The sequence below is a fragment of the Hemiscyllium ocellatum genome, chromosome 43, assembly GCF_020745735.1.
Source record: "Hemiscyllium ocellatum isolate sHemOce1 chromosome 43, sHemOce1.pat.X.cur, whole genome shotgun sequence".
Taxonomy (NCBI): Eukaryota; Metazoa; Chordata; class Chondrichthyes; order Orectolobiformes; family Hemiscylliidae; genus Hemiscyllium; species Hemiscyllium ocellatum.
Genome location: NC_083443.1, coordinates 6,482,822 through 6,498,970, shown reverse-complemented (window position 1 = coordinate 6,498,970; position 16,149 = coordinate 6,482,822). Strand labels below are relative to the sequence as shown.

Below are 16,149 nucleotides of genomic sequence, written 5' to 3'. Positions count from 1 at the left end.
CACTGCCTGGGTGTGTGGTGGAAGCAGGTTCAATCCTGGCATTCAAGATGGGGGGCATTGGGATTATTTGGGTAGGTGTGGTGTCCTGGCATATGGAAAAAGGCAGAGACATGATTGGCACAAGATGATATAAACTGTACTAGCACAATGGCCTGAATGGCCTTCTGCAGAGTAACTACTTGATGATTCTATACAGGGCAGGCTCAGATCGAGCTTCTGAAAGTCGGACTGACTCGGATTAGGCTGTTGTTTTCTGTGTAGTGAGAGGTTGTGGATTACATCCTGAGGGAACACGCCGTGTGCTTGCTTTGCCAGGTCTGTAAGTATGACTATGTGGAGATTCACAGTGGCCTCTCCTCTGAATCCAAACTACACGGCAGATTCTGTGGCTCTGAGAAGCCCGACATCATCACGTCGCAGTTCAACAACATGAGGATCGAGTTCAAGTCTGACAACACAGTGTCCAAGAAAGGGTTCAAAGGCCAGTTCTTCTCAGGTGAGTCTGGCTTCAGTTGGAAGGCCCAGCACAATAGGAGGGTTGGATCACTCAGTTGAGCAGGGGGCGAGATGGCCAGAGTGGAACAGGAGCAGCAAAGATCCCTGAGAGCAACGCAAACCAAATTGGCTGCAGTTAAAGGACCTTAGTCCCAAAAACTCTTTGCAATTAGAGGCCCCATTCTCCTGAAAATGCCAGCCTTGAGTGTAGCCAGTCCCTACCCCAACAGCTCAATTGTTCCTTAAAGGGGCAGTTTTTAAAGAAGTGCTGCAAATCACCTCACAACAGCCAGGAGAAAGTCACCAGTCTCCACACTGCTCCCACTGGATGCCCTGCTCCCACCTTTCAAGGGCTCAGCAGAGAGCTTTCTGGAGATACCTAATGACAGTCATGCTTGTTAAGGCTAACTTAACATTCCAACTCGACATGTCGGGTCCCAGAATGAATTCTGACTTGTGTTGGTTTTTTGTTAATCATGTTCACATGAAGTGACAGAGTTTCTTTAACAACAAAAGCTTATTACATGAAAGGAAAAGTAAATTAAAAGCCAAACTATCTAAATATAAAACTTTAGGAAAAACCTTAAAACACAGCAAAACAAAGCTTTCAACCTGTTTCCTGACATTATCCATTACAAAGACTCACCCAGAGAAACTACCGCTCAATATCAAATCTTTAAGTTCTACTTAATTGACTCTTCAGTTTCTGTCCTGTGAACTGTGGAGTCATCTTGCACAAATACTCACTCACAAAACCAAGAGCTTAGACTTTCTCAGCTCCTAAAAACCTGCAGATTTCTAACCTGCTTTGGAAGTTAGACACACTAAACCTTTTGACTGAATTAATTGTGTTTTCCCTTACCTGCTCTAACACAAATTCCTTTCTTGAAGAGGAATGACTTTTGTGTCTAACCCTGGTAGGTCTCTTCTGCACTGCCTGAAAAGCTTTCAAATCTCTGCTTTCTGAACCTGAAATCTAGCCATGATTATCTGAAACTAATACATGCTGCAATGTTTACTGCTCTTGTTGTATACCACCATGGTAAACAATTTGCCATTAACACTCCAGGGTCCACAGTCACCTGCACTCTGAGTTTGATCACTGTTCCGAGGGGACTGTCTGTCTCACGCTTCTTTAAAAAGGACCTGCCACAAACATGACCAATACCCAAATATTGCTATTTTGAAACACAAACGCTAAAGATGATATTTGTAGGCACAGCTAATCAGGATATAGGAAATAAGGCCCAGACTGATTGGCTTCTTTGATATGCTGGTTTATGAGTGAGGTGAGAGTGACTATCCCAGGGTGAGGGTGGGGTGACCATCCTGTGTTGGGGAGGGGTTCCTTGTTCAGAGTCACGGTTTTTACACTTGGCGACGTACCCTATCTTGGGGCATGTTAGCTGTTGGCTGAGCCTCTGATCACACAGCAGAGTGTCTTGGTCAAGTGAGGTTTGATCTCGTGTTGTTAACTCCCAATTTACAAACCTCTGGCTTCCAGATAAAGACGAGTGCTCGGTGGGTAACGGTGGCTGTCAGCATGAGTGTCTGAACACGCTCGGGAGTTACATCTGCCAGTGTCGCCACGGCTTCACCCTGCATGAGAACGGCCTTGATTGTAAAGAAGGTCAGTGAGCCCATCATCTCTATCTCTCTCATTCTGCTCAGTTACTGGGTGCAAGGCAGTCAGCTCCGCTGATGGCTAGGTGGTTTCCCCTTCCCCAGCAGAGTTAAAAACCACACAACACCAGGTTACAGTCCAACAGGTTTATTTGGAAGCAGTAGCTTTCAAAGCGCTGCTCCTTCACCAGGTGGTTGTGGAGAATTAAGATCGTAAGACACAGAATTTATAGCAAACATTTACAGTGTGATGTAACTGAAATTATATATTGAAAAAGACCTGGATTGTTTGTTAAGTTTCTCATCTTTTAGAAATACCATGTTGGTTTCTGTTCTTTCATATGCAAATTGCAAACTTTTTTAGAAGTTACATTCTCAAGTGAACTCATGTTCAGACCGATTCTGATCTAAAACACGGATTTATAGAATCTTTACATGGATTTATGAAGTTTTTGAGCAAAGTAAAATGTAATTCTGCAAGTACAAATACACCCCACAAACTTACATATGTATACGTGTGTGTTTGTAGTGGGGGGCGGTGGAGTGACTGTGAGAGAGTGTGTGTGAGTGTGAATGTAAAGGGGAAGAAGTCTGTGAGAGGGTACATGTGTGTATGTGTGAGTGTGTGAGACAGGGTCCGCATGAGTGTATGGGTCTGTAGGAGTGTGTGTGTGTGTGTGTGTGTGTGTGTGTGTGTGTGTGTGTGTGTGTGTGTGTGTGTGTGTGTGTAGTACAATGTAGTACCTGTGTACATACACTCTCTCACAGACACTCTTAACTATACATATGTAAGTTTGTGGGGTGTATTTGTACTTGTAGAATTACATTTTACTTTGCTCAAAAACTTCATCAATCTGTGTAAGATTCTATAAATCCGTGTTTTAGATCAGAATCGGTCTGAACACGAGTTCAGACACAGTGTGTAGTACCTGTAGTGTGACATGAACTCAAGGTCCCCATTGAGGCCATCGCCATGGGTACCAAACTTGGCTATCAGCCTCTGCTTGGCCACTTTTCATTGTTGCCTGTCCTGAAGTCCACCTTGGAGGATGGTCACTCGAAGATCCAAGGTCAAATATCCTGGACAGCTGAAGTGTTCTCCGACTGGGAGGGAACCCTCCTATCTGTTCATTGTTGCGCAGTGTCCATTCATCCGTTGCCATAGCCTCTGCTCAGTTTCACCAATGTACCATGCCTCAGAGCATCCTTGCCTGCAGTTTATGAGGTAGACAATGTTGGCTGAGTCACATGAGTACCTGCAGCATACAAAGTGGGGCACACCTTTCAAAATCCTCAAGGAGCGGCCCAGAGGGTTAGCCAAACAAGAAAATGGTATTGAAAAATATATCTAAATGTTAATCTTGAGGAAGGCCCTCACAGGCGATGATGAACTGGGAGCGGTTTAGCGAGAGAATATTCCAGAATGTGGGGCACTGAAGGACCTATGTTCAATTGCGGAGCAAAATGAGGCGACATGTCCAAGGCCTGAGAGGGTTGGGTATTAGGAAGAAAATGTTCTGGAGATGAGGGTGGAGAGACCTCAAGGGGATGCTCAAAGATAAGGAGAATGGTATTTAATCAAGAAACATTTGGTCAGAGAGCTAGGCAGTGATGGAGAATAACCAGCAGAGTTTTGGCAGAGTCACTGCAGGAGGGATGGGAGACTGAATAGGAGAGGGTTAGAATGGGCAAGTTTGGAGGTAGCAAAGTCTTGTGGAAAATTTTAGAAGCAGAGGTGGTGTCAGTAGAGTCAGTGAGTGTAAGGCACCAGTTATGATGATTTCAGTCTCGGTTGGTGGGGAATTATCAATTGGGTGTAATATTTACTAACCAATGGATTACTGGATTCAAATTTGTATTTTCAGTGGGCTGGATGATGTAGACTTTCACTTATTCACGGGAAGTGGGTATTGCTGACTGGGTTAGCATTTATGGGGTAAAAACAATGACTGCAGATGCTGGAAACCAGATTCTGGATTAGTGGTGCTGGAAGAGCACAGCAGTTCAGGCATCCAAAGTGCAGCGAAATCGACGTTTCAGACAAAAGCCCTTCATCAGGAATACATTTATGCCTTTGAGAAGGTTAATGCAGAGCTGCCTTCTTAAATGACTACAGTGAGTTGGATATTGGCAGTTCATTCTCGTCATGTAAGATCAGTGTGAGTGAATGGCACCAGGTTAGCCAGATCCCACAACTCCATGTGATCCAATAACACAGTTCCTTTTGTATTTGCTCGGTACTGTATATTGCCATAACTTCCATTTCTTAAACAGAGTGACTCTGGAAAGTATTGAGCTTCAAATGGACTTGGGTGTCCGTGTTTATGAGTCACTGATAGGTGAGATCATGTACAAGATGGCAATTCAGACCATCTAGCAGATAGGACCAGGCCTTAGGCCTGCTCCCCCATTCTACTTGAGCATGGCTGATCGTCGAGCTCAATACCCTAACCTCACCCTCCATCCCTTCAGCCACTGAACTATATCTACCTCCTGCTTGAAAACATGTACATTTTTTGTCCTCAATCACTTTCTGTAATAGTGAAGATACTTAGTTTGTTAGCCTTTTTCCAAAGACAGTTTAAATATAGGCATAAAGTGTCTTTCTGCAATTATGTCGTGTCTCTATAAGAACATGCCTGGAATATTATGTTACAGTCTAAGTCACCCAGGAAAGGATAAACTTGCCATAGAGGGAGTTCAGCAGCGGTCCACAGTGAGTCAATCATCCCTGAGGAGATATTAAGGAGGCTGTATCTGCACTGTGTGGTTTTGAACAATTGAAAGGCGTTTTTGTTAAAATTTACAAAATTCTTACGGGGCTTGACAGGGTAGGAATTGAGAGGTTGTAGTCTCAGGTTGGGTTTTTTCTGGGGTTGGAGGAGGAGTGTTTAGAACCTGGGTCCATAATCTCGGAATAAGAGGCATGCCAATTAGGGCAGAGAAGAGGAGCAGGAGGAATGGGAAGGGGTGTGATTCATTGCAACTCTCTACTCTGAGACTGTGTATCCTCAATCAACCCTCAGCAGGATTCAGCTCAGATTTCTTGATGTTCATGTTATCAAGGAATACAGGAACCATCCTGGAGGATGGTGATGAGGTAGAAGACCCATCAGTTGGTTGATTGGCAGACCAGGCTCAAGGTGCCAAATGATCTACTCTTCCTCCTACTTCATATTAGATTAGATTAGATTACTTACAGTGTGGAAACAGGCCCTTCGGCCCAACAAGTCCACACCGACCCGCCGAAGCGCAACCCATCCATACCCCCACATTTACCCCTTACCTAACACTATGGGCAATTTAGCATGGCCAATTCACCTGACCCACACATCTTTGGACTGTGGGAGGAAACCGGAGCAAACCCACGCAGACACGGGGAGAACGTGCAAACTCCACACAGTCAGTCGCCTGAGTCGGGAATTGAACCCGGGTCTCAGGCGCTGTGAGGCAGCAGTGCTAACTGCTGTGCCACTGTGCCGCCCACAAATATGTTCTTATATTTAGAGAATAATGGCCATTTTCCTATTATATTCAGTTGTGGACAAGGTTACAAATCCACACTAAATGGGCTGAAAACTCAGCTCACAGTCATACTGCGATGACCCTGTTCTTACTGTGTGCATGTCTGCCTGCCTGTCAATATATGTGTGTGTGTGTGTGTGTGTGTGTGTGTGTGTGTGTGTGTGTGTGTGTGTGTCTATTGTGTGACTGAGTATGTGTGTGTCTATCTCAGTGTCAATCTAGATTAGGTGCTTACCTCTAGACTGGGAATGCACAGTTTTGATGTTCTCGATCACATTATTGCAGGCTGTGAGTGAAATTGCAGAGATCTCAGAGGCCAGAGGTGACCCCTACAAGCTAGCCATCCAGTTTGAGCAGGGTCTGTGTGCTAACATGCGGAAATTCTAAATTGAATTTGAATAAAATTCATGATTTTCAACAAAACCTTTCCACTGCTTCCCTTCCAGCTGGCTGTGAGCATAAAACGAGCAGTGCGGAGGGAGTGATTGCCAGTCCAAACTGGCCTGACAAGTACCCCAGTCGTAAGGAGTGTACCTGGATCATATCTACCACCGCAGGCCATAGACTCAAGCTGGTAACTGTTTTCATTTTACACTAAGTTGCTGTCCGACTCAAGACGTGAAACAGAAAAGAGAAATGTTCTTTTATTCATTCACTCATGAGACGTGGGTATTGCTGGTTGGACTGGTATTTATTGTCTGCCCTTGAGAAGGTAGGGGTGGGGGGGGGGGGGTGTGGTGAGGGGGTGGAGCTGCTGTCTTGAACCACTGTGGTCCATGTGCTGTAGGTCACCCACAATACCCTGAGGGAGGCAGTTCCAGGATTTTGACTCAGTGACAGTGAAGAAACAGGCATAGGTTTCCAAGTCAGAATGGTGAGTGGTTTGGAGGAGAACTTGCAGGGGTGGTGGTCACAGGGGTCTCTGCCCTTGTCATTCTAGATGGAAGTGGTCGTGGCTTTGGAATTTCTGTCTAATTCATCGCTGGTGAATTTCTGCAATGCAACTTGCAGATAGTACACACTGCTGCTGCTGAGTGTTGGCGGGGGAGGGAGTAGATGTTGAATCATAAAATCCCTCCTGTGTGAAGCAGACCATAGAGCACACACTGACCCTTCAGAGAGCATCCCACCCAGACCCTGCCTCCCAACCCTGTAAGCCTGCATTTTCCATGGCTAATCCACCTAGCCTACATATCCCTTGACACCATTTACAATTTAGCATGGCCTATCCATCTAACCTGCGCATCTCTGGACTGTGGGAGGAAACTAGAACACCCAATGGAAAGACACGCAGACATGGGGAGACTGCGCAAACTCCACACAGATAATTGCCCGAGGCTGGAATCGAACCTGGGTCCCTGGTGTTATGAGGCAGCAGTGCTAACCACTGGGCCACCTTGAAACTGAGTTATAGTTATATTTTGCCTTTCATCATCTCTGGACATCCCCAAAATGATTTAGGTTTGTAAATAGAGGAACAGTGCACAAGCGTCAGATGATTAAGGTAAACGATTATAAAACAGCTGGGGTATTGTGTTCTGCTGTGGGTGGCACACCATTAGGAAGGATGCCAGGCTTTGAAGAGGGTGGACAACAGCTTCACAAGAATAGCAGAAGAAGTGGGGATTACAATGACCTGGGTTGTCCTGCTCGGAGCTGACAAGGCTCTCGGGAGATTAAATACAAAGGATTTGCAGTGTCAATCAAGAGAATCAGCTTCCAGTGGCTGAAGGGGTGATCACGTCACAAATTGAAAACGATTGGTGAAACAGTCGGAAATAATGTGACCAAAACCTTTCTGTGCAGCAATTGGTTACAAACTGGGATCATTGCCCAAGAGGGCAGTGAATACAGATTGAACAGAAACCTTTAAAAAAGAATTGGATAAATAGATGGAGAAAAATATTGTCAGAAAACAGGGAAGGAGCAAGGGAGTGGGATGAACTAACTGGTTCTCCAATGGAGATGGCCTCCTTCTGTGCTGTCCAATTGTATCATGCAGAGACGATGGGCTGAACAGCCTCCTCCTGGGTTGGAACAGTTCTGTGATTCAGTCTCTGTTATAAGTAATTTGGTAGCAGAGTGACCTCCCACAATCAGATGCTGTTTGAGGAATTGTATTGATTGGATACCAGGAGGAACAGGCTCTGCCCTTCAAATAGATCCACGGGACCTTTTTTGTAATCAGCTTGAGTGAGGAGGTGAGGCCTAGTTTAAACCCTCATCTGAAAGATGGCGTCTCTGACAATGATCATAGAATCTCTACCTTGTGGAAACAAGCCATTTGGCCCAACAAGTCCACAAGTCCAAAGAGTAACCCACCTAGAACCATTCCCCTACCTTATTACTCTAAATTTCCCTCTGACTAATGCACCTAATCTATATATCCCTGAACACTATGGGCAATTCACCTAACCTGCATAAGTTTGGATTGTGGGAGGAAACTGGAGCACCCAGAGGAAACCCACACAGGGGAGAATTTGCAAACTCCACGCAGACAGTCACCCAAGGATGGAATTGAGCCCAGATCCCTGGCGCTGTGAGGCAGCAGTGCTAACCACTGAGCCACCGTACTGCCCTTCCATCAGCTAACTGTCACATGTAACAATAAGAGAGCTGGCTCTGGAGCTAAGCCCATATCATCAGAGGAAGATCTCAGCACTGGTGGGTTCATCATGTGACTGTCACCGGTCATGTGACTTCCGCACATGGCCTACCCCCTGCAGGCCCCACCATTTAACCTTGGATGTCCATCCTTGCTCTTAGACAGTCATTAACATTCCTCATTATCTAAAGTGAGTTTGCCTGAATAGTTTCAGTTTGTTGCCTCTGTATGAAATAAAACAACTTAGCAATTCCTGTCAGACTTTCCCCTGTGTGGTTTTGATTCACCATCAGATAGGTTGAAGAGAGGATGGTGGGACCATGCTGCTAAGACAAGACTCACAGGGATTATTACTGTTGTACCCGGAGTTACTTTGGTGATGTACAGACCTACTCCAGCATGTTCAAGAGTTCACTGATAGGAGCAACAGCATTATCAAACTCTGAAAATACCGAAGGCAGACCAACATTATATCAGGGTTATAGAGCAGGAGTGTGATGGCTGAGCCTTTAACTAGATATACCACAGTCAGTGAGTTAATGTTGACCTCCAACTGGATTATGTACTTCGCTTCCAGCATCATTTTCTCTCAGCTAACACCCTGTTGGGTTAATTCCTGTTTTTACATCACTGCCATCGGATCTTGGTGCAGCTCAGAGTGATTTTGGCTGCGCTTTCGATTTTGCGTTTTCACAAGGTGTGAGCATCACTGCCTGGGATTTATTTCCCTCATTGCCCAGGAAACAATTAAGAGTCAACTGCCTTGCTGTGGGTCTGGATTCCCACGTGGGCAGTAAATGCTGGCCAGCCAGTAGACACCCACGGTCCACGAGGGAATAAAACAAAACAGAACGGCAGCAGTTTCCTTCCCTAAAGAACATTACTGAAGCAGATGGGCTTTTCCCCTTAATCCCAGGGGGTGGTGGGGTCATGGTGCTAAGACAAGGCTCACAGGAATTATTACTGTTGTACCTGGAGTTATTTTCGTGATGTACAGACCTACTCCAGCATGTGAGGATCAAGAGGGTTCACTGATAGGAGCAACAGCATAATCAAACCCCGAAAATACCAAAGGCAGACCAACATTATATCAGGGTTATAGAGCAGGAGTGTGATGGCTATTCAAATTCCATTTGCCACAGTGGGATTTGAACCCTGGCACCCAGGGATACTACCTGGGATCAGGATTCATAGGCTAGTGTAATACCACTAGGACACAACCTCTCCTTATGAAATGGGATAAATGTCTCTCTCTCTGGCTGCACATGCTCCATGGTAACTACGCTAGCAGCTTCTCTGAAGCCAGCTCCTTCCTTTGGCAATGGTGTTGTGAGCAAACCCATTGGCAAGATGGTCTGGGAATTTGGGAAACATCCCTTTGGCATTGTGGGAGAGGACGCAGTTTGAAAGGCTTCAGATCAGAAGGAATCCATTTTCTCCAGGTACCAAATTGTATTGGATCATGTTTTTACATCCCTGGTGGTGGTAAACACTTTGAACTTTTACCCAACAGACCTTCAACGAGTTTGAAATCGAACAGCACCAGGAATGCATTTATGATCATCTGGAGGTTTACGATGGACCCGACGATGGGTCCCCAATGCTGGGGCGTTACTGTGGGAGCAGAAAACCTGAGCCTGCCATTTCTAGCAGCAACAAAATGTTCATCAAGTTCGTCTCAGATGCTTCAGTCCAGAGAAAGGGCTTTCAGGCCAAACACAGCACAGGTGAGAACAGTGACTATAACTCGCACAAACTGTCTCATCTCAAACAGTCATAAAGTGTTAAATAAAATCCTTACTCCCTACCATCTGTTTACTCTATCGGTCGCAGATCCTGCACTCTGAGGACCACCCCCCACTCCCAGAAACATGAGGTTATCAGATTCTTTGTTCACGCAGGCTCACCCTTAGTCCCTCATTCTACACTCTCTCTCAGCAGCCAGCCTCAGCATCTGGTGCCACACACTGCCAGCCTCTGGTGCCAGTCTGTGCACTTGGTACAAAGGCAGTCTCAAGGTGTTCTGAGCCAGTTCAACCCAGCTGATAAATGTCAGTGTGGTGAACAATGAGAGTTTCCCACACTGCTACTTGCTTGGTTTGAACTGTACCAGCTCTCCAGGAGCTGCGTTCGGGGACACATTCCTTAATGGATATGGATCACATTTCCAAACTGTCCTTATTCCAGCACAAAGTCACACCAGGTTCGTCCAAAATTGGATCTTTGGAATCGAATGGACAGATCTTTAAACAATGTTTGGGTGTATTTCCTGTTTGAGTGGTCGGTGTTGTGTTGATCGTGCAAAACTCATTGGTCAGTGAAATGTGGGAAGGATATGGTTCCGGTTTGTGATTTCCAGCGATATTACAGCATCAGAACTCGGTCTACCCATGAATGTGACTTAACCTAACAACTCATTGCTTTTCAGAATGTGGAGGACACCTCCGGGCTGAGGTGCGAACCAAGCACCTATACTCACACGCACAGTACGGGGACAGTAACTACCCAGGACAGTCAGACTGTGACTGGGTGATAGTGGCTGAAGATGGTTATGGGGTGGAACTGATCTTCCAGACATTTGAAATTGAGGAAGAGATAGACTGCGGATACGATTACTTGGAGTTGTACGACGGTCACGAGAGTGTTGCCCCCAGACTCGGCAGATTCTGTGGATCAGGGGTAAGGATTCAGCACTAACTGAGCATGACCAGAGCTGCTTTGGGTGTAGGGGCTGGGTCACACACTCACTTGCACTTATGCATGCTCTCTCTCTCTCTCTCTTTCTCTCTCTCTCACACATACACACACACACACACACACACACACACACACACACACACACACTCTCTCTCTCATATACACACATGTGCGTGTGCTCTCTCTCTCTCTCTCTCTCTCACATACACTCTGTCACAAGCACGCTGTCTCTCACATGCACGCTTTCTCACACACACGTTCTCTCACACCCAGGCACTCTCACTCACCCTCGCTGTCTCACACCCAGATGCTTTCTCACATGCAGGCTCGCTCTCAAACATACTGTCTCTCTCTCACACACACACTCTCATAGACATACACATGTGCTCTCTCACACACTTGCACCCTCCCACACATGCTCTTGTGTTGTCACATGCTCTCGCACATTCACACACCAAGCCGTTCTCACATAGCCAGGCGCACTCCCTTTCTCACACACACGCACGTTCTCACACACTCAGGTTCTCACACACTGTCAAGCACTCTCACAAACTCTCAGGCGCTGTCACACTCAAGTGCTCTCACACACTCTCACGCGATCTCACACATGCTGTCATGCTCTCTCACACCCAGAAGCTGTCTCTCACATGCACACACTCTCTCACAAACACATTCTCACACACTGTCCCACGCTCTCTCACACTCTTTCACATCCAAGCGCTGTCACACACCCAGGTGCTCTCACACACCCTCGCGCTCTCTCACACACCCAGGTGTTCTCTTACACCCAGGTGCTCTCACACACCCTGGAGCTCTCTCACACACCCAGGCGCTCTCTCACCTACCCAGGTGTTCTCTCACACCCAGACGCTGTCCCACACCCAGGCGCTCTCTCACACCCAAGCATTGTTACACACCCAGGCACTCTCACGCATCCTCGTGCTCTCTCTCACATGCCATCACGTTCTCTCACACCCTCGTGCTCTCTCTCACACACCCTCGTGCTCTCACACACCAAGCCCCTCTCACACTCCCAGACGTTTTCTCACACCCAGGCCACCTCACACTCCCAGGTGCTCTCTCACACCCTCACACTCTCACACTCCCAGGCGCTCTCTCACACATCCTCACGTTCTCACACACCCAAGCGCTCTCTCACACCCAGGCGCTCTCTCACACCCAAGCGCTGTCACACACCCAGACACTCTCACACACCCAAGTGCTCTCTCACACAGCCAGGTGCTCTCAGACACCCAGGCCCTCTCACACTCCCAGGTGCTCTCTCACACCCTCACACTCTCACACTCCCAGGCACTCTCTCACACCCTCACGTTTTCACACTCCCAAGCGCTCTCTCACACCCTCGTGCTCTCACACACCCAGGTGCTCTCACACTCCCAGGCGCTCTATCACACACCCTTACGTTCTCGCACACCCAGGCATCTCTCACACACAGGCGCTCTCTCACACCCTCTTGCTCTCACGCACCCAGGCGCCCTCAAACCCAAGCGCTCTCTTACACATCCAGGTGCTCTCACACACCCTCGTGCTCTCTCGCACACCTAGATGCCCTCTCCTATCCAGGCACTCTCACACACCCAGTTGCTCGATCACCCCCAGGTGCTCTCTCACCCCCAGGCGCTCTCTCACCCCCAGGTGTTCTCTCACCCCCAGGCGCTCTCTCACCCCCAGGTGCTCTCTCTCACCCCCTGGTGCTCTCTCACCCCCAGACACTCGATCACCCCCAGGTGCTCTCTCTCACCCCCTGGTGCTCTCTCACCCCCAGACACTCGATCACCCCCAGGTGCTCTCTCTCACCCCCTGGTGCTCTCTCTCACCCCCTGGTGCTCTCTCACCCCACATGCTCTCTCACCCCCAGGCGCTCTTTCACCCCAGGTGCTCTCTCTCTCGCTCACCCCAGGTGCTCTCTCTCTCTCTCTCACCCCAGGTGCTCTCTCACCCCCAAGTGCTCTCTCAACCCCAGGTGCTCTCTCTCTCTCTCACCCCAGGTGCTCTCTCACCCCCAAGTGCTCTCTCACCCCCAGGTGCTCTCTCTCTCTCTCACCCCAGGTGCTCTCTCTCTCTCTCACCCCAGGTGCTCTCTCACCCCCAAGTGCTCTCTCACCCCCAGGTGCTCTCTCTCTCTCTCACCCCAGGTGCTCTCTCACCCCCAGACACTCGATCACCCCCAGGCGCTCTCTCACCCCTGGGCGCTCTCTTCCCCACGAGGTGCTCTCTCTCTCTCACCCCCAGGCACTCTCTCACCCCTGAGCGCTCTCTCACCCCTGGGCGCTCTCTCACCCCCAGGTGCTCTCTCACCTCCAGGTGCTCGATCACCCCCAGGCACTCTCTCAACCCTGGGCGCTCTCTCACCCCCAGGTGCTCGATCACCCCCGAGTGGTCTCTCACACCCTCAGGTGCTCTGTCATATATCCTCGCATTCTCTCACACCCTCACGCTCTCACACACACACTCTCGCACTCTCTCACACCCTGGTGTTGTTACACACCCAGGCGCTCTCTCGCACTCGTACACTCTCATACACATGGGCACTCACACATTCTCGTATTCTCACACACTCTCGCGCTCTCACACATTCTCACACTCTAACACACAGGTGTTCTACACGCTCTCTTGCACTCTCAGAAGCTTTCACACGTACTCTCACACTCTCACACGCTCTCATACACTCTCTCATGCACTCATACACTCTGTCATGCTTTCACACGCTCTCTTTGTGCACTCACACCCAGGTGCTCCTTCACATCCATGTACTCACTCTCTCACACACTTTTCACACTGGGACACTTACTGTGGTGTGTAAATAGCAGCACATTTGCCTGTGATGCCTGATGTGGCTGAATATCCACAACACTGGCCCTAGAGCCATAGAAATGAAGAATTAAAGGAAACCAACGCTGCCATTGGAACCAGAATCCAGTGACAGCCATCACCTTCCGACAAGTCGAATGAGACCAGATGGGATTTTAAAGGAAGTGGGAATTGAAAATCCTTATTTTAAAAGAATCCTCCCACAACTAGAGCCCTGGCTTGTGAAGGTTTCACTTCTGAGTGCTCTCTTGAACTAACGACCTTCATTCTGCTTTCCTTTTTCCTAGCCCCTGGAGGAGATCTATTCTGCAGGGGACTCTATAATGATTCGCTTCCATACTGATGACACCATCAATAAGAAAGGTTTTCATGCTCGGTACACCAGCACGAAATTTCAAGATGAATTACACACGAGGAAATAACCAAATAGGAGCCTTAATGAAGGACTGCATTGAGGACGCCGCGCCATGCTACTATTGTACCTTTGACACAGAAGATTTGGAACTGAAATCCACATTTGGTCTTGGTTGAAATTGTCAGTGATTCCTGACCAGAAACAAACCCTCTCTGTATTCCAAGCAACTTCCTCAATGTTATATGCCCACAGTGTTTCCGAAAACATTTTGTTTATCCAATCGCTGTAGCCCAAAAGACACAGAAGTAAAACACTATGACTCCCTTACAATTAGCTTCCCATCCCTGCTTTCCCCTTCCCACCATTCCCATCCCTGCCATTCCTCTTCCCAGCATTCCCATCCCTGCCATTCCTGCCTCTGCCATTCCTGCCCCAGCCATTCCTCTTCCCACCATTCCCATCCCTGCCATTTCCATTCCTACCTTTCCCATCCGGTATCTGAAACAATTCCTACCATGCTTTTCGGATGTATTTCCACATGAGCCGCACAGTATTCAGAAGCACAGCGTTTCAATGCGATTGTGGTCCTTTCCTCACCAAATGCTGTTTAAATACTGAAAGAACAGCAAGGTTGTGGAATTTTCCCCATTACCATAAATGTACGTTTGAAATTTTGAAAAACTTGGAATAGTTCTTTCAGCCCCTTGAAATGTTACAGGAAATAATAGGTGTGGAGAAAAGCCACTGATCTTTGAACAGATGTGTTGAAAATAAGCTGTTCAACCTCCTGATTAGAAGAGCCAGCACCAGGTGCTACAATATTTAGGACTAGCTGGAGATGGTTTTCACCTCGGCAGCCAGCAACCCAAGCAGCTGCGATGTTATCATAACATTTCATTGAAAGAGGGGAATAAAAAGAGAAAGATTATTTGAAAAATTTACTTAAGATACATTTGGAATTGCAAAATTTCAAAAGGTATGTTTGCTTGCATGTAAACTGCAGGTACTTGTTAATCTGCCCAGCGAGCGGTTTTTAATCCAACATCTATATACATGGAAAAAAAACCCTGAAAGATAAGCCTTAATTCTAGTGAAATATTGTACAGTACTGTACATCAGAAACTGTATTTGGTAGCTAGTTGTCGCCATTCACTGTAGATAAATCATATTCTGTTTATTATTTATTCCTGAGAAGGAACACCGTATGACAGAAGGATGGTTGAGCTCTTGAATCAACTCATCACACTTTTGCGTTCTATGTAAAGGAGTGAAATTCTTTCCAAATACACACCATACATTTAACTCAATGCTCCAGAGCTGCCCTATTACCCTTGTATAAAAGTAGAATTTCCCTCAAGAACCACATCACCTCTAAAATATTCAAACCAAGTTCTCCACCTGTTTGATCCAATGGGCTGGCTATGGAGGGCAAGTGCCTAAAAGGTTTAACTTTTATCAAAAATGCATTGATTCTTGATTTATAATTTCTTTTCTGTTGGACCTGAAATAAAAAAAATTCTTAAAGTGTCCATTAAAGATATGGCATAGCTAATTCTTTGATGAATGCAGGGGTGGGGCAGTGGACTGAATGGCCTTTTCATGCAAACATGACTCTGACCCCATGAGAAATTATTTCTGTGGGAATTAATTTTGATGTTTGTCCTCATGATGTTCTATTCTGAGGTCAGGACATAAGTTAGCTTTTGGAACCACATGGAGGGGGACTCATTGAAGACTTAAGCAGGCGTTCGGAGAGGTGTTGTGTGCAGTCGAACTGCTTCTGCAGGTCCCCCCCCCCCCCCCCCCCCCCCCCCCCCTCCCCGCACTATCCTCTCTAAGTGAGTGTCTATTGGGATTAGTGTAGGAAAGGTCTGGTTTCTGATATAGAACTACAAGAGGCCCTTTGTATTAAACATATTGCAGTTTATTGCATGTTAGCAACAAATGGCAGGTTACAGTGATATGATAGACCTTGTTACAGAAACTATAAGGATGACCTTGCTATTCAGTCACCCTC

The 16,149-nt window shown here is 47.2% G+C and overlaps 1 protein-coding gene across 1 annotated transcript in view; it reads left to right on the top strand.

Moving 5' to 3' along the window:
• Positions 1–15,624, top strand: part of LOC132835067 (tolloid-like protein 2) — a 247,795-nt gene extending 232,171 nt beyond the window's left edge. The window contains exons 15-20 of the mRNA XM_060854339.1: positions 316–496; positions 2,000–2,125; positions 6,090–6,217; positions 9,762–9,975; positions 10,677–10,927; positions 14,065–15,624. Of these exons, the coding sequence (XP_060710322.1) occupies positions 316–496; positions 2,000–2,125; positions 6,090–6,217; positions 9,762–9,975; positions 10,677–10,927; positions 14,065–14,199 (1,035 nt within the window). The 3' untranslated portion in view covers positions 14,200–15,624. The remainder of the gene's footprint in view (positions 1–315; positions 497–1,999; positions 2,126–6,089; positions 6,218–9,761; positions 9,976–10,676; positions 10,928–14,064) is intronic.
• Positions 15,625–16,149: the final 525 nt, after the last annotated feature.